The sequence below is a fragment of the Erpetoichthys calabaricus genome, chromosome 2 (genome assembly GCF_900747795.2).
Source record: "Erpetoichthys calabaricus chromosome 2, fErpCal1.3, whole genome shotgun sequence".
NCBI classification, from domain to species: Eukaryota; Metazoa; Chordata; class Cladistia; order Polypteriformes; family Polypteridae; genus Erpetoichthys; species Erpetoichthys calabaricus.
In genome coordinates, this window is record NC_041395.2 from 153,415,291 (window position 1) to 153,440,622 (window position 25,332).

General features: G+C 35.9%; 1 protein-coding gene across 2 annotated transcripts in view; it reads left to right on the forward strand.

The window, feature by feature from the left end:
• Positions 1–25,332, forward strand: part of rasa2 (RAS p21 protein activator 2) — a 120,138-nt gene that overhangs the window by 60,724 nt on the left and 34,082 nt on the right. For both annotated transcript variants that reach the window (XM_051922280.1, XM_028794669.2), the window contains exons 6-13: positions 1,319–1,402; positions 4,603–4,675; positions 6,246–6,322; positions 16,738–16,839; positions 20,713–20,869; positions 22,489–22,637; positions 23,886–24,000; positions 24,296–24,370. In XM_051922280.1, the coding sequence (XP_051778240.1) occupies positions 1,319–1,402; positions 4,603–4,675; positions 6,246–6,322; positions 16,738–16,839; positions 20,713–20,869; positions 22,489–22,637; positions 23,886–24,000; positions 24,296–24,370 (832 nt within the window). The remainder of the gene's footprint in view (positions 1–1,318; positions 1,403–4,602; positions 4,676–6,245; positions 6,323–16,737; positions 16,840–20,712; positions 20,870–22,488; positions 22,638–23,885; positions 24,001–24,295; positions 24,371–25,332) is intronic.

The window sequence follows — 25,332 nt, forward strand, 5'->3', positions numbered from 1 at the left end:
ATAGTGCACCCATATATATAACTTTGGCCATAGAGTTCTGATTTATTGTGGTGACAAAGAATGCTCCCTTCAAAGAATCCATGTAAATGCAAGTTTTCTTAATTCTCTGTATTTTATAACATTAAAATCAAGCTGATTAACATTTACATTTTCAGTTTTATTCTTTAACAAGCACTCCTAAATACATGATCTAAAACTGCTGTGATGGTGAAACATGTCCAGTTCATGGCCTGTACAGGTTCTCTTTCTGTAGTGCATTGTCAATCAAAAGCTAGCTCATTGTAAGAAAATTAATCAGATGATTTTTCTTCAGTTAATTGCATTTACAGTATTTATATGCTGAAATAAGAATGTCATTTAACTAAGTTAAATTCAGCAGCAGTAATGCATGCAAGATGGTAGCTCATTTATTATCCAGTAAAAATAGATGTTCACTTTATTAATTATTTATTGAACCTATCAGCTATATTACTTTCTTATAAAGTAATGTCAAAGTTGTGTTCAAAATATCTGTGTATCAAAGTGTTTTGTCATATGCATCAGGAATGGCAAAATGGCAGAGTAAGCTTAATGACCGTAGATTAATTTTATTCATGATTTAGTTCTGCACCATATGTGTATCAGGATATCCTGATAACAAGACATTCAGATCAACATTTCTTGCTAATTTCTATAAATTAAATGTTTTTAAAGTAACATTAAAAGATTTACAGTTCTTAAAGTTTCTGCTTTCACCTCATTGCAAAAGAAAAACCTCTAGAGTAGTGAGCTGACATGAGACAAAATGTCCCTGAAATATCTTTTGAGAGTGACAGCAAGCTAATCAAGATTAGATGCATCCTGTTGTTGCATTCTAACCACAGAAACAGTTTTATACAGTGTTTCATTTTTTCAATGTATATTCTAAGTTATGTAGTAACTGAGTCTATTTTCATCTCTAATTTACAAATCTATTCTGACAGCCAACATATTTTTATATTGTATTAGTGTAGCTTCATATGCTTTGCTAGCATAATGAATATATTAAACTTATTTGAACAGAACATTTTGCATTGTGATAATTGATGTATGTTACATAAAGTTGAATTCCTAACTCACAAAATAAATTCAATGACCTAAACAAACTTGCTGTTTACCAGTTTAAATAATTTGCAAATACATTTTTTTAGGCTTTTCATTTGTTACAGTAATTACTGATAGTTGTATATACTTGTTGAAAATAAGACATAATGGTATATTGCTGGGAATAATGATGATAATGTATGAGAAAATGATAATTTGTCGCCAATATGAAATTATGTCTTTTTTCTATTCAAAGGGTGATTGAGTGTCAAGGATTGCCTCTTATCAATGGCCAGAGCTGTGACCCTTATGCCACTGTATCTTTAATTGGACCATCTAGGTAAAGTATCTTAAACAACCATGCTTGATTATTGTGCACTTACAATACCTTCAGAAAGTTTTCAGTTCCCTTCTCTTTCTTCATCTTTTGTCATGTTGCAGCCTTATGCTAAAAGTGTTTAAATTATTTATTTCCTTCTCATCAAACAGCAATCGATACCCCAGAATGACAAAGTGAAAGCAGAATTTCAGGAATTTTTGTAAATTTATTAAAAATAAACTGAAAAAACTTTATCTTAATGACACAAGTATTCAGACCCCTACCCCTGTGGTAAATGTACCTGATTAGACATGACTAGGAAAGGCAAAAACCTGTCTAGATTAGATAAACTTTATTAATCCTATGGGGAAAGTCAGATGCGTATAGCAGCAGCAACATAAAAAACAAGAATACAGACTCACAGGACAGCTAATCAGTTGATAAATAAATAATTGTATATTGTGTAGATATTTTAAAATGAACTTCAACAGTATGTCGGGAGGAAGCATTGAATTACCTATAAGGTCCTCAGTTGACAATTTGTGTCACAACATAAACTAAGCAATGAGGTCAAAGGAATCACCTACAGAGCTTAGAGTCGGGATTGTATCGAGGCAGACGGCAAGGCTACAAAAAATTTAATTATAGAGACAGTGGTCTCTATAATTCTTAAGTGTAGTAAATTTGGAACAAACATGGGTCTTCCTAGAGGTGACTGTCTGGCCAAACTGAAACTTGAAACTTGGTAAGAGAGGTGACTGTGAACCCATTAGTTGTACATTTGTTGAGTTCCAGAAAGTATGTGTGGAGATGGGAGAAACATCTAGTAGGACAACCACCACTGCAATGCTCTGCTAATCTGGGCTTTATGCCAGATTGGCCAGATGGCGCGTGAAAGCCTGCTTGGAGTTTGCAATTACAAGAAAAAATTCTCAGACTATGTAAAAAAAAGATTCTCTGGTCTGATGAAAACTAGATTGAACAGTTTGGCCTTAATTGTAAGAGTCATATCTAGAGTTAATCAAGTCCTACTTATCTCCTGTCCAATACATTCCAATGGTAAAGCATGATTGTGGCAGGATCATGCTGTGGGGTTGTTTTTCAGCGGCAGGGACTGGGAGACTAGTCAGGGTTGAAGGAAAGCTGAAAGGGGAGAGGTACGGAGATATCTTTAATGAAAACCTGTTCCAGATCGTACTGGGTCAGATGTTTTCCTTCTAACAGGATAATAACCCTAAGCACAAAGTAAAGAGTGGACTAGGGTCTACTCTGTGAGTATTTTTGAGTGGCCCAGCCCAAGCCCAGACGTGAACCCAATTAAACATCTCTGGAGACCTGAAAATAGCTGTTCACCAATGTTCTCCATCAAAACTGACTGAGCTTGTTAGGATCTGCAGAGAAGAATGGCTGAAAACCCCAAATAGATAGATAGATAGATACTTTATTAATCCCAGGGGGAAATTCACATATTCCAGCAGCAAACATATTAAATTAAAGAGTAATAAAAAAAAAAAGGCAGATAAAAAAAAACAGACAATAACTTGAATAATGTTCAACGTTTATCCCCTCTGGTGGAATTGAAGAGTCGCATAGTTTGGGGGAGGAATGATCTTCTCAGTCTGTCAGTGGAGCAGGACAGTGACAGCAGTCTGTCACTGAAACTGCTCCTCTGTCTGGAGATGACACTGTTTAATGGATGTAGTGGATTCTCCATAATTGATAGGAGCCTGCTGAGTGCCCGTTGCTCTGCTACGGATGTCAGACCGTCCAGCTCTATGCCAACAATAGAGCCTGCCTTCCTCACCAGTTTGTCTAGGTGTGCAAAGCCTGTTGCATCATAACATAGAAGATTTCAGGCCGTACTCGTTGTCAGTTGTGTTTCAACAATGTACTAAGTAAACCCTCTGAATACTTGTGTCAGTGTGATTTCAATTTTTTATTTTTAATAAATTTGGAACATTTTTCAAATATTTTCACTTTGTCATTTTGCTGTATTGAGTATTGCCGGATTGAGGAAAAATTAATTTAAATGATTTTAGCATAAGGCTGCAACATAAAAAATTGTGAAAAAACTGACGGTGTCTGAATTCTTTCTGAAGGCATGATATAACTTATTTTGCTGTTTTTACGTAATGATTTCTAAGACTGCAAATAAAAATGGTTTGTATCTCATATGTAATTCCTGAAGGAAGAAAATGGTCTTGTGTCCTATCACTTTGCAGTGCAGCTTACAGTTTATACACACACACACACACACACACACACACAGAGAGAGAGACAGAGAGAGAGAGAACTTATACAGCACATTGCTGCACCCACCACATGACAAACCAACTCAGGATCCCAGATTAGGACCTAAGTGCAGCTATGCAATGGGTGACACCTCAGTGCCACACTTATTCAGATAGAATGGAACCAATGTGAGGTTTTTTATGGAGGCTGGAGATTTTCCCTGCAGGTTGGAGGGCATACATGCAGGGCAGGATGCAGTTTAATGTCATACCCAGGATGGAGCAATTGCAGGTTAAGGGCCTTGCTCAAGGGCCCAACGAAGTAGAGTCACTTTAGGCGTTTACGGGCTTCAAACCATCAACCTTCCGATTGCCAGTGCAACTCCCTAGCCTCAGAGCCACTACTCTGAGTTACTTTCTACAGTTCCAAAACATGTCATTTTGAAGATACTAAATTGAACTGGTGTGAGAGGGAAAAGTTTAGTGTGTGTGAGGGACTTGAAATGTCATCCTATCATGATTGGCTTCTATTGTTCTGTAATAGAGAATGTGGATTCAGATGGTTCTGTGATACATTTGACTTCTTTCTTTCTTACTTGTGCTTATGCTAAAAATTATCTATAGGGGTATTTTGAATATATGTATCTGGAAAATTTCTGTATTGTAACACCTGGTCCCTACCTGAGTGTTTTCTCTGTAGAACTTGTATATTGTTTGTACATGGTCGCTTTTATTTTATACTTAAAACCTATGCATAGAGGTTGATAGGTAAATCAAAATTTCCTGTAGTGTAGCAGTATATATATATGTGTGTGTGTGTGTGTGTGTGTGTGTGTGTGTGTGTGTGTGTATGAGTGATTATATAATCTAAATAATAAATAAATCTGTTATAAATAATCTATATTATAACCTAAATGTGTTTTTTATAGACAAAAAATGGAATTTAGAGCGAGTTCAATAGTCTGTTTTGGTAATTTATATTTAAATTAGATCAGATCAAAAGAAGACTAAAGTAAGAAAGAAAACAAGCAACCCACAATTTGATGAAACATTCTATTTTGAGGTAAGTGGTTTAGTAAAATTAACCCAAAATGATAAATGTTAGGATAAACTTCATATAGAACTGGGAGTTTATCGAGAACAAAACAATTTAGTCATTATATTTGAGGGGGAGGAGGAGATGTTGGTTAACAATATGTTAATTTACACTGGATTTTGTATCCCTGTGCAATTTTTAAAATAAGTTAAAAGTTAATCTGGTTTGTTTACTTGTGATTAAATTGGAGCAAATGCTTAAGTTATTCTTTTTATGCATTCATTTTCTGAACATGGCTTATTTTCTGAATACATATACTGTGATTCTTCTACACTTGGCTGATTTAGAATCACCCGTCAAACTATTAAAATGTGTTTAGGTCGTATGAACAAGGCCATGTAGAAGTGGAGGGGACAAATAACAAAAAAAAAACATTGACCTTAGCTTGGATGTAACTGTGTACTGTGGACACTAGGGGTCATTGTTGCCCCTTAAACCCAACATACAGACACGCAGAACACAGGTTAAAAGCACCAAGAAGTAATTTTTTAATTCTCTTCTTCTTAAACAGTGCCTCCAAGCACTACAGCCACAATAAACAGGCAAGTAAATCAAGCACATATACACAGTAGTCTTCTTTCTCTATCTCCTCCACACCTCCCAGCAAGCTTCGTCCACCATCCACCCAATTCTGGCTCGCTCAGCAGTCCTTTATATAGCACCTGACCCGGAAGTGTTTCTGCTCTTCCATCCATGTGACTGGCTAGCACTTCTGGGTCGGATGCAGAACTTGAGTTTTCTTCAGCCCGGAAGTACTTCTGGATTTCCGTCCTATGACTCACTAGTAATTCCGGGCTATGAGGGCAGTATGACTGTCCAGTTCCTCCCACAGCACCCCCTGACGGCATCCAACAGGGCTGAGATACCGAACTCCAAGTCCCAGGTTGTCCTCTGGGAATCTGGGCACTGCTACTCTCCAGGGGAGCTGCCATCAAGGGTCTTGGGGGAGGAAGTGTTCTAAAAAAGCAGCCTTCCTCCATCCTTCCATATCAGGGGCATCCCAGCTAGGCTGAGCTGCCAACAATCTCTTACAGTACTAAATATAGGATTTCAAAATCAAATGAATATATTTATTGAATAATATATGTTAATTATGCACTGCACAAAAATCACACTTCAGATAGTTCCAGAATTGCAAGGTAGATGTTAAAAATGTAAACATTGTTTTAACAACAAATTTTATTATTTGCCTCTTTCCTGGCAAGCAGACAGTCCAGCTTCTTGCCTAGAAAAATGTTTGTGAATTAGGTCCTATGTGAACCTGAAAAGAGACATCTTTGTAGAAATCGCTTTGCTCTAGCCTGGTTATTTAAAATGTTTGAAGACAAGGGCTTTTAGGACCTACTAGTGAAAAGACATTAGAGCTCCAGGTAAAATATATTTGGATTATATATTGGCTATTTTTTGTTTAATATTTTCTAATCATGTGTTAAATGTGAGTACATGCATTCTGCCTTTAAAAATTTAAACTGTGAGATATGAAACAAAATTAACAAAGAATTTTTCAGGTTTTAACAGTGTTTTTGTCATGTTCAAGGTCACAAGATCGAACAGTTACACAAAGAAGTCTCAATTCCAGGTAGAAGAGGAAGACATTGAGAAACTTGAAATTAGGTTGGTTTATTGCATTTAGGTGCATGTACCTCACTTCTCTTAATTATGATTCCTTCTGCCCTCTCCCCATTCCAAGGAAACAGTCCAAAATATTAAATATAATGTTTTTATTCAGAAAAACTGTTACATATATGACAATGAATGCTGGCTTGATGATTGCTGATCCTTATCTTTTTTATGTAAACTAGATTAAATTAGATTAGATTAGATAAAATGTATTAATCTCAAAGGGAAATTTAGATGTGTACAGCATATAAATATAAATACAAAGATACAGGCAAATGATACAATCAGTTCACAAACCTAAACAGTATCGGCATTTAGTTTGGGATGTACTGTAGGGAGTATCAGAAAGAAGCATTGAATTGCTTGATAGAAGTGAGGAGAAAAGACCACCAGTGATACATTTTAGCATCCCATGGTAGAATAAGCCTGTAGCTGAAAGTTCTCCAAGGGAGTGCCTCCTCTTAGGGATGAAGGAGATTTTTCATAATAGCATCCAGTTTTGCCACCATACTTTTTTCCACAATAGCTTCAAGTGTGTCCAGAATTTGCCTTGTGATGAAGCAGGCTATCCTGATTAATTTGTTCAGGGATTATGGATCTTTTGATCTCAAGCTACTTCCCTAGGACATCATAGCATAGAACAATCTACTGACAACTGTGGACAGATAAAACATTTCCAGCAGTTTGCTGCATACATCAAAAGAGCTGAATCTCCTTAGGAAATACAGTCTTATGTGCCCCTTCTTGTACAGTGCTACAGAGTTGTTAGACTAGTTCAGTTTGCTGTATATGTGAACCCCCAGGTACTTGTATCTCTGCACCACTTCCTTATCCTTCACCGAATGGTGACTTGTCTCAGAAGATTTTTGGCATGCTGGAAGTCCACCACAATTTCTTTTGTATTGCTGATGTTGAGTTTCTGGTGGTCCTCTTTGCACCATAAGAGAAAGTTCTCCGCAGGCCTCCTGTACTCCACCTCATTGCCATTAATAATGAACCCCTATAATAGAGGGGTAATCTGAAAAATTCTGTAGGAAGGAAGGAAGGGCTGGTATTGTATTGGAAGTCCCTTGCGTAGAGGGTAAACAGGAAGGGAAACAAAACAGTTCCCTGTGGTGCTCCATTGTTACACACTACAAATTCTGACACACTGTCCCTGAAACTTGTGTGTTGGTCAGGTAGTGAAGGAAATTATGGGGGTATCAAGATGCAAATCCTTGAGCTTTTTCCCCAGTTGATGAGACAGACTGGTGTGGAATGCACTGGGAAAATCAAAGAACATAATTCTGTGGTGCCAGCTTTACTCAAGTGAGAGTAGGCCCTGTCGAACATGTAGATCAGAGCAACCCCCACAGTTTCAGCACAGTAGTGTTGATGTAGTCTGTGATACAGTGGCTAAATCTCAATATCTTCACCGTGTAACTCACAAAATAGACCAGTCAGTATTCTCAAAGGCATTCTTTAGAGCCTGCTCAACTTCTGTTGTCCATTTCTTCACAGCCCTGATGGTGACTGGCAGTTGTTGGAAATCTATACTAATAAAAGGCAAAGCCCTCACTGACTGACTGACTCATCACTAATTCTCCAACTTCCTGTGTAGGTGGAAGGCTGAAATTTGGCAGGCTCATTCCTTACAGCATACTTACAAAAGTTAGGCAGGTTTCATTTCGAAATTCAAAGCATAACGGTCATAACTGGAACCTCTTTTTTGTCCATATACTGTAATGGACTGCAGCTCGTTGGCCGTGGGAGGCGGAGTTGAGTATCGCGTCATCACGCCTCCCACGTAATCACGTGAACTGACTGTGAACGCAGTACATACAAAACAAGGAAGAGCCCCAAAGAGCGCTGAAGAAAACATTCATTACACAATTGAGAAGGCAGCGAAACAATAAGAAGCGAAGCATGGTGTAAACTGTATGTTTAAATTAAGTTTATAGAAACGCTCCCGCTGCCGTTTGCAATACCATATTCGCGAGATACAAGTTTAATGAGAAGACACGAGGTATAAACAACAATTGGATCACTTTGTAACAGAGTTAAAATTGCTGTAGCGAGAAACTTTTAAGTGCCGGAGACAAAGCACCGTGTAAACCTAAAGTTTAAATTAAGTTCATAGACCTACGAAAGGTTGCCATTGATTTGAGGCAAGATTGCTTTTCTCCTGTACAACTATACGTTGCATTCTCAAGAGTGTGCTTGCACGGCTTGGTCATATTACAACCGGAGTGCTGAACTGACAACGTGGTATACAAAGAGAACTATAACAATCGTTTATATATATATATATATATATATATATATATATATATATATATATATATATATATATATATATATATCTATATCTATATATATATAGATATATATATATATGTAGATATAGATATATATATATATATAGATATATATATATATATATATATGTAGATATAGATATATATATATATGTAGATATATATATATATATATATATATGTAGATATATATATATATATATATATATATATGTAGATATATATATATATATATATGTAGATATATATATATATATATATATGTAGATATATATATATATATATGTAGATATATATATATATATATGTAGATATATATATATATATATGTAGATATATATATATATATATATATATATATATATATATATATATGTAGAGATATATATATATATATATGTAGATATATGTGTCTGTGTGTGTGTGTGTATGTGTATATATATATATATATATATATATATATATATATATATATATATATATATATATATATATATATATATATAGTGTATGTATGTGTGTGTGTGTATGTGTATATATATGTTGATATGTGTATATATATATATATATATATATATATATATATGTACAGTGGAACCTCTAGATACGAGTTTAATTCGTTCCAGCACTGAGCTTGTATAGCGAATTTCTCGTATCTAGAACAAACTTCCCCATTGAAAATAATGGAAATCCAGTTAATCCGTTCCGCAACCCAAATATATTAACATAAAAAATCAATTTTCCTAACAAATAACACTGAAAAAATTATATATACTGTAGTCTACCTTTAATAAATAACACTGGTAAATAATATAACTGATTATTAAAAGAATCAAAACAGGTGTCCAAAGTGCAGTAGAGCATTCAATAAATCTTTAAATAAATAATCCTTAAAACAGTTGTGAAATGGAGGTTTAGATAGATAGATAGATAGATAGATAGATAGATAGATAGATAGATACTTTATTAATCCCGATGGGAAATTCACAATACATATGATACACAAAATACACAAGAATAACAATCCTTTAACACGAAGTTAAAACGTCAAAAGGATGCAGTCTTTAAAAAACAGATGACAGTCCCCTGTGCTTCTTCTCTATTAGCGTCTCACCTGCGGGCTCTGCAACAGGCGAGACACTCTTAATGCAGCTGACCTTCTCTACACCGTCCTGCTTCAGCTGTTTGGCTCGCCTGTTCAGCTCACTGTTCAGCTACACGCGAGCCTGCACTCGCTTGCTCTCCCGCACCGACTTCCTACGCCCGCCCGCCTGCCTGCCTGCCTTCTCTCTCCTCTCTTTTCTTTTACTTCTTCTCCCCCTTAACCGGCTCGCGCTTCTCTATATATGCGGGGAGGACATGGCAGCTGCAGCCCATCAGCCACAGGAACAATCATGGATGTGGGCAGTGCACTTAAGTGAGAAACGCAGACACCGCAGATCGCGGCTCGCAACTGCTACCACGCCCCCTCGCGAAGCCGCGAGCTATACCCACAGCCTGGCTCGTGGCTTGTTACGCGAGCCAATGCTCGCATTTAGATCTGAATTTTTTCGCTCATACTTTCCTCGTATTTTGAATTTCTCGTATACAGAGGTGATCGTATCTCGAGGTTCCACTGTATATACAGTAATCCCTCGCTATATCGCGCTTCGCCTTTCGCGGCTTCACTCCATCGCGGTTTTTATATGTAAGCATATTTAAATATATATCGTGGATTTTTTGCTGGTTCGCGGATTTCTGCGGACAATGGGTCTTTTAATTTCTGGTACATGCTTCCTCAGTTGGTTTGCCCAGTTGATTTCATACAAGGGACGCTATTGGCAGATGGCTGAGAAGCTACCCAACTTACTTTTCTCCCTCTCTCTCTTGCGCTGACTTTCTCTGATCCTGACGTAGGGGGATTGAGCAGGGGGGCTGTTCGCAAACCTAGACGATACGGACGCTCGTCTAAAAATGCTGAAAGATTATCTTCACGTTGCTACCTTCTGTGCAAGCTGCTTCCTGAAGCGACATGCTGCACGGTGCTTCGCATACTTAAAAGCTCGAAGGGCATGTATTGATTTGTGCTTGTTTGTTTTTCTCTGTCTTTATCTCTCTCTCTCTGCTCCTGACGGAGGGGGTGTGAGCTGCCGCCTTCAACAGCTTTGTGCCGTGGTGCTTCGCATACTTAAAAGCCAAACAGCCCTATTGATTTGTTTGCTTTTCTCTATCTCTCTGACATCTGCTCCTGACGCGCACTCCTTTCAAGAGGAAGATATGTTTGCATTCTTTTAATTGTGAGACGGAACTGTCATCTCTGTCTTGTCATGGAGCACAGTTTAAACTTTTGAAAAAGAGACAAATGTTTGTTTGCAGTGTTTGAATAATGTTCCTGTCTCTCTACAACCTCCTGTGTTTCTGCGCAAATCTGTGACCCAAGCATGACAATATAAAAATAACCATATAAACATATGGTTTCTACTTCGCGGATTTTCTTATTTCGCGGGTGGCTCTGGAACGCAACCCCCGCGATGGAGGAGGGATTACTGTATGTGGATGTGTATATGTATATATATGTGTGTGTGTATATGTAGATATGTATATATATATGTATATATGTATATATATGTTTCTGTGTGTGTGTGTGTGTATATATATATAATATATATATATGACAGCAACACTCATAACAATGACAACACAATTACATTGACAATCATGTTACGTTATTTTTAAAATGTTTCCTTTTGCTTTTTCATAACCTCTTTAACACACTACTTCTCCGCTGCGAAGCACGGGTATTTTGCTAGTGTGTTTATATATGTCGGTACGAGCTGTACCAAATGATGGTCAGAACTGCCCAAGGGTGGCAAAGCAACAAAGTTATATGCCTCTTTAATCTATACTAATAAAAGGCAAAGCCCTCACTGACTCACTTACTGACTCATCACTAATTCTCCAACTTCCCGTGTAGGTGGAAGGCTGAAATTTGGCAGGCTCATTCCTTACAGCTTACTTACAAAAGTTAGGCAGGTTTCATTTCGAAATTCGAAATTGTTGTATTGGCATATAACAAGTCCAGGATCCTGTTTTCCCATATTGTACTGTCCTCAAACTGGTAAAAAATTGGTGAGTGGTGGAAGAAAGTGAAACATGGCCCGAGAAATGTCCCCAGAAACTGTGAAGAAAGCACAAGGATTGTCAGTCGTGAATTGCTTACCACAGAATATACTGTTTTTGTTGTGATTTATGTGTCTGCTAAGGGTAGTATGTAAACTGCAAGCAAAATGGCATGTGAAATCATCCTCCGCTTATAATAAGGTCGTAAACCCACCACATTCTGGTTGCATACCCTAGCTTTAGTTGTAATGTGTTTGGGGTTGAGCCATTTTTCATTCACAAAAACAGCAAGTCCACCTTGTTTGTTTCGACTGCTTTTGTTCCTGCTTCTGTTTGCATGCATGATTTTAAAATCCATCCAATGCAAGTTTGAAGTCATTGTTTCAGCTGTAAACCCTGTCTTTGTGAAGCACATGAGACAGCCAAGTTTGAGCTAATCCAGTTTATTTGTCAGTGGTTTTATATTGCCCATTATGATAGAAGACCGGTATGGTCTCTGCCTTCTCTTGTTGTGAAGCCAGGCTCCTGCCTTGTCTGCTGGCATCTGCTAAGTAGCTCTGCTGGCAGCCCGCCGATTAGCTCCACCACTCTGGGAGACTAAGGGCACAGGTCCAGCAATTGTTGTTGAATGGTTAACCAATGCTATTTTAAAAAAGTTTAGCAAAACAACAATGAAGACATACAAATACAGACGACTGCTCATAGCAGGTCTGGAATTCAAGAGCATACCAGTGCCGTGTTTTTCCATAGACTAGTATGTTCTCTTTTTTGAAGTATTAAACTGCTATAGTATAGGAGATGGTCACACCTGGCATCTTTCTGCACACTTAATGATTCCAAATATAATAAAACATATTCAACAGAGAAATGAGTATGGAAATAAATCAAAGTGCACAAGAACAGATAAAACTTGTTGCTTCTCATTGTCATCGTGTTGTTTTATATACTGCGCTATTCAGAGATGATGGTTAACCACTCACTAACCTTCCACTTACTTGTTCTCACCACTTTCCTATGTATCAGGAGATTGTATTATTTGGCCCTACTACCTTTCCAACTGTTTTCCTTTAAGGTTTTAGCCTTGGGACCCTAGTTCTACAGACCCTCTATGTGCTTTTATTGACAGTGCCGGTCTCTCTCTTTCTCTCTCTCTCTGAGAGCGTTACGTAGTATCTATCCCTGCACTATGATATAACTCTTTTTTTTCTTTTTTTTTTTTAATGTTAGCACTAGAATATTGTTATTTAACCAGAACGAGGGAGATCATCTTGAAGAATCATGTGTGCTGCGATTTTAAACCATTTAGGTTCATTTTTGTGCACTGAGTTACTGCCATTTCAATCTTTATTTTTTATATTTTTTTCTTCTTTCTGATAGTATTGTTGCTTTTATTATTATTGAATCAGGTAATGGCACAATGGTAGCATTTCTGCCTCACAAGAAGTAGACCTGAAGTCATATCCCGGGTGCTCTCTGCATGGAGTTTGTGTCCATATGGGTTTTCTCCAAGTGCTCTGTTTTTCTCTCCCAGTTAATGTTCTAGTGGTATTTATGCTGTCTTTCTAGAGTTGCAAAGACTTTCCAGTAAGAGATTAGATTAGTTTTTTTTTTTTTTTTTTTTCTCCAGTAACTACAAATTTCACACGATTTTCATGAGATGCACAAAGAGGTAGATGTCAATCAAGGCTTTAAAGATATTACGTGGTTGATCCATACAACATATAGTTATGCATGTTTTGTTTACAGATTGTCTAGGAAGACACCTTCAGAAGTAGCCTTGTTCATTAGTAGTAAACATCATCATGGTTTACCTCTCACAACAAATGAACTGGTAGAGAGTATCCAAGAAGTAAAAAAAATGTGTCTTTCCATCAGTGAAACCAAAAATAAATGTATGATAATGCCCGCCACTGAATTGGTCTCTCATGAAGAGTTGGTTTCAGTTTTGCTGCTGTTGCTGCAGTGAGAAGCCCCGGCCTTTTGACATTTATGTGTTGGAATACAGCAGTTTTAAAAAATATGAAGGAATACATGCTTTGCATAATAAATTTACCTACATAAAATAAGGATTGATTGATCTACATGTTTTTCTAGTGCTAGCTGTGCTGTTATTAATCTTTGTTTAAAACTGAGCACATTGTGTTAATTTTAAAGAGTAAAACTTTATATTTTCAGGCATGCTGCATCAACCCTCCAACTTTATGTTAAAAGTATCTGTATCTTGGCCCCATATGAATGAGTGTGATACTGTGTAAATGTCCTGAAATGGCCTGGGCCTACCATACTTCAATCCTTCAGTACATTTCAGCATCCTGAAAGTTATTATTTGTGTAAGTTATGCAACAACAAAACAGACTTTGCCTTCCCATGACCCTGATCTGAAGAAGTAGATATAGCGCAGAGCTATGGAAAAAAAAACAAAGAAGAGCTGAACAGCAAGGATAAGACACATACGGGAATTTAATAATTTTTAAAAGAAACAGAGATAATACTTATTGATCAAAGAAGAGTTTAAATAGTAAACTGGTTGACTACATTCATGTTTTATTTAAATTTATTTTGGCAGTTTTAGAGCCCATCTTAAAACAGTTCCACATATCTTCTTCTTTTAGTATAAGCTTCACTGTTAGTGGAAAGTCTGATCAGTTTTATATAAATATACAGTGGTGTGAAAAACTATTTGCCCCCTTCCTGATTTCTTATTCTTTTGCATGTTTGTCACACAAAATGTTTCTGATCATCAAACACATTTAACCATTAGTCAACTATAACACAAGTAAACACAAAATGCAGTTTGTAAATGGTGGTTTTTATTATTTAGGGAGAAAAAAAAAATCCAAACCTACATGGCCCCTGTGTGAAAAAGTAATTGCCCCCTGAACCTAATAACTGGTTGGGCCACCCTTAGCAGCAATAACTGCAATCAAGCGTTTGCGATAACTTGCAATGAGTCTTTTACAGCGCTCTGGAGGAATTTTGGCCCACTCATCTTGCAAAATTGTTGTAATTCAGCTTTATTTGAGGGTTTTCTAGCATGAACCGCCTTTTTAAGGTCATGCCATAGCATCTCAATTGGATTCAGGTCAGGACTTTGACTAGGCCACTCCAAAGTCTTCATTTTGTTTTTTCTTCAGCCATTCAGAGGTGGATTTGCTGGTGTGTTTTTGGGTCATTGTCCTGTTGCAGCACCCAAGATCGCTTCAGCTTGAGTTGACGAACAGATGGCCGGACATTCTCCTTCAGGATTTTTTGGTAGACAGTAGAATTCATGGTTCCATCTATCACAGCAAGCCTTCCAGGTCCTGAAGCAGCAAAACAACCCCAGACCATCACACTACCACCACCATATTTTACTGTTGGTATGATGTTCTTTTTCTGAAATGCTGTGTTCCTTTTACGCCAGATGTAACGGGACATTTGCCTTCCAAAAAGTTCAACTTTTGTCTCCTCAGTCCACAAGGTATTTTCCCAAAAGTCTTGGCAATCATTGAGATGTTTCTTAGCAAAATTGAGACGAGCCCTAATGTTCTTTTTGCTTAACAGTGGTTTGCGTCTTGGAAATCTGCCATGCAGGCCGTTTTTGCCCAGTCTCTTTCTTATGGTGGAGTCGTGAACACTGACCTTAATTGAGGCAAGTGAGACCTGCAGTTCTTTAGACGTTGTCCTGGGGTCTTTTGTGACCTCTCGGATGAGTCGTCTCTGCGCTCTTGGGGTAATTTTGGTCGGCCCGGCCACTCCTGGGAAGGTTCACCACTGTTCCATGTTTTTGCCATTTGTGGATAATGGCTCTCACTGTGGTTCGCTGGAGTCCCAAAGCTTTAGAAATGGCTGTATAACCTTTACCAGACTGATAGATCTCAATTACTTCTGTTCTCATTTGTTCCTGAATTTCTTTGGATCTTGGCATGATGTCTAGCTTTTGAGGTGCTTTTGGTCTACTTCTCTGTGTCAGGCAGCTCCTATGTAAGTGATTTCTTGATTGAAACAGGTGTGGCAGTAATCAGGCCTGGGGGTGGCTACGGAAATTGAACTCAGGTGTGATACACCACAGTTAGGTTATTTTTTAACAAGGGGGCAATTACTTTTTCACACAGGGCCATGTAGGTTTGGATTTTTTTTCTCCCTAAATAATAAAAACCATCATTTAAAAACTGCATTTTGTGTTTACTTGTGTTATATTTGACTAATGGTTAAATGTGTTTGATGATCAGAAACATTTTGTGTGACAAACATGCAAAAGAATAAGAAATCGGGAAGGGGGCAAATAGTTTTTCACACCACTGTATGCAAGCTACAAGATAAAATGTAAACACAGGGAAGTAATGCTGTTTTTATTATTTGTTACCATTTTATGCCAGGGGCACATAATGGTGTGTTTCTTATTTGTGCTTCCTTATTGCTCCTATAGCATGGTCCAGTTCCTAGAATTTCCACATTCTTTCCTTTTATTCTAATTTTACAAGATACTGTTGAAAGGTTAAAGGCCTTTAAGACCTTAACTATATTGGAAAGATACAGTATGAATGATTGTGCCATGTGATGTCACATAGGTTTAATTCCTGCCTTATGCACAACTAGCTACGTGTGGTCTTCAGGACAAAAAAAAAATGAAGACTCCCTAGCAGTTTTACAATATTAGTTAACTGGGAGAAGCATCAGATAACTCTTAAGAATTACCCAGTGCAGAGGACATTGACCCACCTGTGCTTAATACATCGTTATATGTTTTAAGTGAATGTTAAGGCACAAATAGTCTTTAGTTAAAATCCTGTCTTTAAATAAAGCATATTCCTTTTTACTGGAAGAAGATGTCCTGTTGCTTTACTCACTTGTTTTTATTAAGTTAGTTTGAATTCTGTAGGGGGCTTAGAATTTAAAGTAACAACCTTATTTGTTCATGTGTTTAGACTGCCACAGTTTTGCATTAAGCTCTCTACATGTGCCCCACATAAAATTACAGGAATTTGTTATTTACATTGCATTTCATAATATATTTGTTTTATAAATTTGTAGGGTGGACCTATGGAATAATGGTAATCTAGTGCAGGATGTGTTTCTAGGAGAAACAAAGATCCCTGTGAAGAATGTGAAAAGTGGTGCTTCACACAAGGCCTGGTAAATATGCAAGTATATGTTATGATCCATCTTAAATGAGGTGGAAAAAATGTTTTTCAAATGTTTAAATGTAACATAGCAATTAGCAAAAAAAAAAGTAGTTTTAGTTTTAGTTTTGACCAGATTTGTTAGAGTTAAGTAAATTCTGTTTAGCCTAAGTAAGGTACAGATGCATATTCATTTTAGTAGTGATCTTAAGTAATGCTGCTGGTGTAAAGATGTGTTTTTAGTTATAAACCAGTTTGATCCCCTTAAAATTATGGGATCCAATTTTGATTCTTTGTGGGTAAACTTGTACGTTGTTGATCTTATTGTTTTCTCCCAGGGCTCCTGTTTGGTTTGATAGTCCAAAGATGTGCTTTTAGGTAAAGAACATGGAAGAACATAAGAAGTTTGACATATAAGAATGGACCAATTAGTCCATCAAGCTTGTGTGGTTAATTGACAAATACAAATTGTCCAGTTTGAGTCACTGTGTGTATTCTTTTACCTATTGCTGTTGGAATAGACCCTGCCATGTCAAACTCTGATTTAGGGAAAGTACTGTGAGTAAAACTGGATTAAATGGATGAGTGTATCAATATTTTTTGTAACATGGAAAAACTGTCATTAACATGATTTGAGTTTAAGTTAAATATGTGGTGTATGGTAGTAGCATTTCTAACCACTGTAAAAAGATCAGACTCGACACACTTAAAAAGGTTTGGGGCAGCCACCCTTGTATTATCCCTGGCTGCAATGGGTTTTGTAATGAGACAGGAGTGTCTTGAAAAGAGTCCAAAAGTGAACTGAACTGAGTTTGTAAAGATGGCGGTTTTAAATGTAAAGACCAGATGTGACGTAGGGGAACCGGATGTGAACTTCTTCTGACATCACAGCCGGAAGTGACATCATCCTAGGTGCCGAAACCCCAAGTGATGTCTTCAGGGATGAGTCAGACAGGTTTTCCTGTGGCTGGTCTGCAGAGACAACAGAAGAAGGTTTTAGTGCACTCTGCCACCCCCTGGCCTGGCATGGAATTGGCCTCACTTGGTCCACACATTGTCCTCATACTCACACGTGTGTGAAACCACTTTGAAACAGACCCAAGCCTAGCCATTTAGCAACATCTCTTTTACATTTGAATATATTAAAGGAAGAATAACACATTTTATTTAGCGCAAAGATTGTTGGTTTCTGGTGTATTTTATTTTAGAAATGAATGTGTTTTGAGCAATACCATAATAAGGCATGAGACAAACTGTCCTTGTGTTCAATCAATAAACTAATATCAGTCAATCAATAAAGATATCACTGTTTTATGTAAACCTAGTGGAGAGGCAAACACATCCATCCATCTTGAAGTGTGTAGATATGTCATCAAGCAGATTTTTTTTTTTTTTTTTGTTTATTTACTCGAGAACCCCCTAATTAGAAAAATTTAAGAAACCTTTACTGACAGTGGCACAGAGGGTTCCTCAAGTGTGCCACTACAGGGCTACTCATCGCAGTGCAATTCTGTGGTCTGTAAGTAATGAACCAGATGGGGGTATAGTTTTCTCTCTCCTATGTTACACTCTAATCGACATTCGTTTTCTACATTGCATTTCATACGGTCATGGAGACAAAATTATCTGTCTTCTGAACTCTGGGAAAATTGACTCTGGTCATTATGACATACTCGAGTGGATGAAACTGTGCTTACTGATCAAGACTGATTAGTAAAAGAGATGTGCAATATCATCTAACGTTTATATTGTTTAAAGACATGAAACAATTACAGTTTAATTAAAATGTTCTAATTATTTAGCTTTTCATTTTGCTTCTGAGCATGTGGACAATTTTATTTATGCTGCTGTGATGGTTAAGTTTATCTGCCTGAAACAATAGTGTCAGAACAAATAAAAGCTTTTTTTGTTGAAAATAATAAAATATTGAAAAATGTAAGATAAACATTAGGTGGTACAATAATGAACTTTCTTTTGTCACTATAGCTCACCTTTTGAGCTAATGTTCAGTTACGTTCAGGTAATTCATTGCCCATATTGTTTAAAATTTTGGGAAATGTTCACCGTTTCATAAAACTTTTTATACCCAGGATCCGATAAACATCCATCTTACAGTCAATTGTTTATTGTGTGTGTTTTTTGTGTATTGTGGATTTTTCTGGGGCCAACAGACAATGGTTTATATAGCCTAAAAAAATTAAGACTTTGCCAGAGAACATACTTAAACAGTTTAATGCTCTTATTCATCAGCTCAATCTTTACACTAATGTATGTAAGTAGATGAAAGCAAAATATTCAGCATTTTGACAGAGGATACTCCAGAAGATTTATTTGCCCATGTAAATGTGATTTAAGAAACCAGGTTTCTGCTTTTAACTGGGTTATTCACTTTAACCCTGCTATGTGTGTGCATATAACTGCAATGAATGACTGAAAGTCTGTTTTTTTTGTATTTTTGTTAATGTTTTAGGATGTTTGTTTTCTTCATTAAAAAAATGTAGATACTACAAATCATACTGATTATGCATGAGTTGAAGCTTAAATAATTATTTTCTTTTTATATTTTTGTGTTGCCTTTATAAATAGACGATGATTTTTTTTCCCCTAGCTGGTGTAATTATATAACATTCCCACCTGGTCATTATCAATATGTTATGTGAATATTTTATATTCCTAATGAATAGGAAATACTTATTATATACAGTAGTGTGATAAATTAATTATGTCGGCCACAGACATTATAAAGAGCTTTGCATTTTTAAATTGCCAATTCCCTTAACTGTCCCATAGCTCAGCAATCTTACTTTCATTATTTGATTCTTGCCCTGCCACTGACCATGTGGAGTTTGCACCTTCACTTGTGTTAGTGTGAATTTTCTCCAAGTACTCTGATTTCCACCCTCTTCTTGGAGAACTGCTGCTGAGTCTAAATCACCAGGCTGGTGCTGTTTGAGTAAATATGCGAATGTGTGGGAGGATGATATGGATGGGGCTCCTAGCTAGAGTGCTGAATGATGCTGCCAATTTAGGCTTAGATCTCTCAGGGTCTCTGCTGAAAAAGGCAGAGTTCAGAAAGTGTAAATTTAACTTGTTGATACTTAATTAAATGTGGAAAAAAGTTACCCTCTGTTACTGTTTTAATGGCTAAAACAAACATTGTGTGAACAATGGAAGTGTTTTTTTTTTTTGTTTTTTTTTTGCAGTTGTGTTCCAGTTATATAGTATACTGCCTCTTGAGATTATTTTTGTTTGAGAGCATGACTTTAAACTAAGCACAGTGACCATAGAAGATATAGGCACATACTGCCATCTCATGGAGAATTATAGTACTAAAGAAAAATCGTTCCTAAAGACCTTGAACTAGCAATAATTTTTGTAAAGCAGGCAAGAATCTAAAGTTTTGTTATATGACTTGATTTGAAAGTAAACCTTACAAACAAAGAATGAAACACATTTTAAACAGAAATCAAAATTAAATTGTTACCTCTGCTTTTTAAATATATAGGTTTTGAATTTTTGCATTTGAATATACAGTATTTTTATGGTTTTAAGTAATGATATTGAAATTTAATTATAATTATTCATCATCTGCATGTGTTATAATGAATTATACTTGGCAGTGTTTTTAATGCTTCAGTTGTTTTGTTTATCAAACATTAAAGGTATTTTAGAAGTTGAATCTTGTGCAATTTGCTGTATTTAACACTGTAGTGAATGTAATTTTATGATCAAATCTTACCGTATACATTATTATGTTTTATTTGTGTCATACTAAACAAAAATTTTATGTAGAAAGATTTTTGCTTTCAGTTTTATATGATACAAGCCTAGATAGAATATTGTTTTAATTTGTTCATGGTTGTATTGTCATATTCATTTTTATAAGGTATTTATTACAACCAAAGGACAACGGTAGTAAAACTCCTAAAACTGATGAACTTGGATCACTGCGGTTAAATATAACCTATATTGAAGATATTGTCCTTCCATCCATATATTACATTCCAATGAGAGATCTACTGCTTAAATCCCCAGATGTTAAGGTAAATATATTTAGATGTATTTTCTTTAAATAGTTGGCAACAGTCGTAATCTTTTCTGATTTTAAACATTTTTGAAAGAAACACAGTGTTTTAGTATACAGTACTGTGTGTTTGTATCTCAGCCAGGGCCTGTAATTTATTGTTAATGTGAAGAGGTAAGTAAATCTTACATAATTAGTTCTGATATATGTTGGCCTTAGCATCAACACAACAGGTAAAATGCTGAAATTATGAGTATGACTCCATTACATTCTCAGGCACTCATTGGCCCTGGCTTCGGTTTCGATTGATTGTTTAGTCTGAACAGTGTTCAACAATGATGGAATCTGTAATAGATAGTTTTAAAAACACACACAAAATGTAGCTAATCAGACAAAATATATATAAAATGATGGAAAAAATAAACATTAATGGGTATTATTAAAGCAGAGTGTAGTAGCCCACAAAATTTTAATTAAAAACAACATGGTGGCAAAGAGAGAGTTTTGTTACCTTACTACATTTAAGCCCCATTCTGATTCAATAAATGCAGGTTGAGGCATCCTTTGCGTGGTGTTTCTAGCATAATAATATTTGCTCAAGTTTCTTCTCAAAAATCAGTGATGTAACATTAAGTAAATTTGAATCTTAAAATTACCCTTTTGTAAGTTTGTTTCCTGCCCTGCTTTCATTATTGCCATTTTATTGTCTAATTTCACGCAATGCTGACCGGTATTTACAGTACATAATATTGGACAATCCATCACACCCCATCCCCCTTCTGTTTACTCTCCTTGTATCTGGTAAAGTCTGCTTAAGTCAATCAGTTCAAAACCAGGAATACCAGATTTAATACAGACGTTATGAGTTTCAAGAAATTACATTCTTGACTTTAACTGACATTTATGCTAATTTGATGAATATGTCCAAGTGACTTTTTGTTAAATTGGTTGTTTGTGGGCCATAGGTAATGACTATTGTTGTCCAAAGTCTCTTATACTTTCATGTAGGGTGTATATTCTACAAATGAATCATTGTATAATATCCATTGTATAATATCTAATCTTGTTTTTTTTTTGTATTGATATTTTATTTCACTAAACTAATGTTATGCATTTGACATTGCTGTAAGGATAGATACATAGGTAGATACATTCCTTTTTTTCGGGTTTTGCTAACCTAAAATTTACATTTAAACCTCTGGCAGTTTGCTCTTTAGCTCTTCACCATTTTAGGACATTCATTGCATTTCAAATAATTAAATTTGAAGAAAAGCAGGAAAAATTGAGGTGTTTTAAAACACTTGACTAGTGGTGTATGTATTTGATTCAAAGTAAATGAATAAGTATGAATTCCTTAGTTAATATTAACCATTTCTTCTTTTTATTGCTAAAACAGAATGACTTTTATTGTCTCTGGCTTGAGAAATGCAGAAACTTAGTTTATAATTCCACAGCTTGATTCACTTTAAATGTTCTACATACAAACCATTGTAGCCTTTAATCTCTGAAGGATTTACTTATTTTTAATTATGTTTGCATAATTCAGAACGCATGCTAATGTCAAAGAGTCTTTCAGAAAAAAAAAAACACTTGCCATCTTTGACAGGATTTTTGCTTTTTTCCCTTCTCTCTGTTCAGCCTATTTCAGCTTCATGTGCTCACATCCTGGGTGACATCTGCCGTGATAGATACGAAGCTGTCTTACCTGTTGTGCGGTTACTTTTGCATTATGGCAAACTTGTTCCATTTATCACTGCTATTGCTGAAGTGGAGCTTGAGCAGACCCAGTAAGTGACTTGCATTGGCAAGACTTTCTTTATCTCATTAAACATGTTGCTTGCTGTTTTTTTTTTTTTTAAATAAATGACTGATGAGAATTTCTTTGTATTCTGACATGACAGTAAATGTGCCCTGAATGTGTTGCATTATATTTATTGCAAAAGGAAAGCCTCATTAGAAAATCTTAGTGCTAACACCATTGGTCACCCCCAATATGCAATTTCTGTGGTAAGGAAAAAGATAACAAAACTACAGAAAAAGATGTAATATGCAAAACAGCTAAGCTGCAAACTGGTTACCAATTATTTTTGTATATAGTACCTGCTCAGTCACATTTATGGAGAATAAAGTAAAGGTAGAGGTAGTGCTGCTGCCTCGCAGTAAGGAGACCCGGGTTTGCTTCCCGGGTCCTCCCTGCATGGAGTTTGCATGTTCTCCCCGTGTCTCCTTGGGTTTCCTCCGGGTGCTCCGGTTTCCTCCCACGGTCCAAAGACATGCAGGTTAGGTGCACTGGCGATCCTAAATTGTCCCTAGTGTGTGCTTGGTGTGTGGGTGTGTTTGTGTGTGTGTCCTGCAGTGGGCTTGCGCCCTGCCCGGGGTTTGTTCCTGCCTTACGCCCTGTGTTGGCTGGGATTGGCTCAGGCAGACCCCCGTGACCCTGTAGTTAGGATATAGCAGGTTGGAAAATGACTGACTGACTATTTCTTGAGGGAATTCTTCTTTTAGGCTTTGATACAAATATAAGGTTGTGATTTGTTGTAATTTTAGATCCAATTTGAATGACTATTAATTATCTTTTTGTAACATTACCAAATACCATTTGCACTCTTTCCTGTACTAGGTAGTCCTGCTCAATTCTGCTGCTGCAGATGCTTTCTGCAGTTCATTTGCTTTGATGCCATGTTCATCAATGAAATAAATTGTTTACTTACTCAAAATGGTTAAATCTAATGTACAGTATATTAATAGCATAACCGGTATGATACTATATAATATTAAAGCAATGTACTGTCTTGATCCTTATGCTGTACAAGTACATTTTCTAATATTTTGCTATTTTATTTAAAAACTAGTAATATCTTTTGGTGATAGTCACTATAAATAGTTTTCTAAGTGAGTCCAAAGTTAATAGTGAATACTAACATGTGACATTTAATACAAAACAACTTTGAGATTATCTAATTTTTTATTGTATTTTGCTGATGTGGTTGATGTTAAATTAATACTACACCATGTAATACCAACTGTACTTCCAGGGAAGCAAATACAATTTTCAGAGGGAATTCACTTGCCACTCGTTGTCTTGATGATATGATGAAGATTGTTGGGAAGCACTATCTAACAGTTACATTGAAACCTGTTATAGATGAGGTACTGTATAATGAGTGTTATTTATTGCTTTACAAATCTAAGTGATACAGTTTATTATCTAAAAACTAAAAGGGTGATGCATATCATTAAAGTAAGCTTGAAAGAACGGACCCAAAGTAAAGTAAATGTTAATCTGAGAAGAGAACTTCCAAAGAAATTAAGCATGATTTGTAGACAGGTTGAAAAGTTAATTTATAATTTATTATATCTGCTAAGGCATCTATGAAAGATAGTTTTAATCTTTGAAAAAAGTTATATTATAACTTAAATTATATATTAAATTATCTCATTGCAGATATGTGATACTAACAAACCATGTGAAATTGATCCAGTAAAATTTAAAGAAGGAGACAATGCTGATGTAAATAAGGTAACTTGTAAAAGCTTTAGTAGAGGTTATTATCCACAATATATTATAAAAATGTGACATTTTGAAATATTATTTTTCCTTATTTTCATTTGTATTTTTGTTTCTTGATTGTTAAAATCACAAAGGTACTGAATATGTTATTATTTGCATTTCATGCAGTTGTTATTGTCAAGAGTATTATAGTGAATCCTAAAAAATTTTTTTTTGGAACAAAGAAGAGTTTTTCTCATATGACCCACTTCATTCCGAATGTTGCCAAGGAGGTCAAAGTATTTAATTTTTTTATTGCCTAAAGCAACAGACATATAGACAAACATAAAAGTATGAAGTAAACCGCAGACAGAGAGCCCTGCTTCATCTCTTACCCTTCCAACTCTTGTCTCTTTCTGTCAAACCATGGCTCTCCAGGTTTCAAACTCTATTCTTACTGGGTCTGTGACCTCAGACTATGGGGGTCATAATACCAGAATTTTTTTATTCAATACCAATACCAGTGAAATTTCACAATAATCAATAACTATTCGATGCCTTGGCAAAAGCAGAAATCCCTTTCACTGGCTTTTTAATTACAAGTTCATCTTTCAATTCAAGTGGACAATATTGTGCCTTTTCCTGTAATAGAATATAAAATATATAAATGCTAAAAGTAACATCACATTTAAAATAGTAGTATATTAATCAAGTAGTTGCCCAGCTATCATTTAAGTAAACTAGTGTTGGCATTCATAAATATCAAAGTATTTCTAAAGAATTGTACTGATTTATCTTACTGTTTCCACATTCTAATTTTATTCTTTGAGATCTTAACACCACAAACACTGCTTAACATAGTACTAAATTAAAAATTCAAACATAATTATATCTCTACTGTAAATTCCAAAATAATTCAGGATATTTTAATTTTAAAAAACTGTTTAAAGCTGTTTTTATAACAACATGCTTTTAAAATCAGGTTTGTCAAA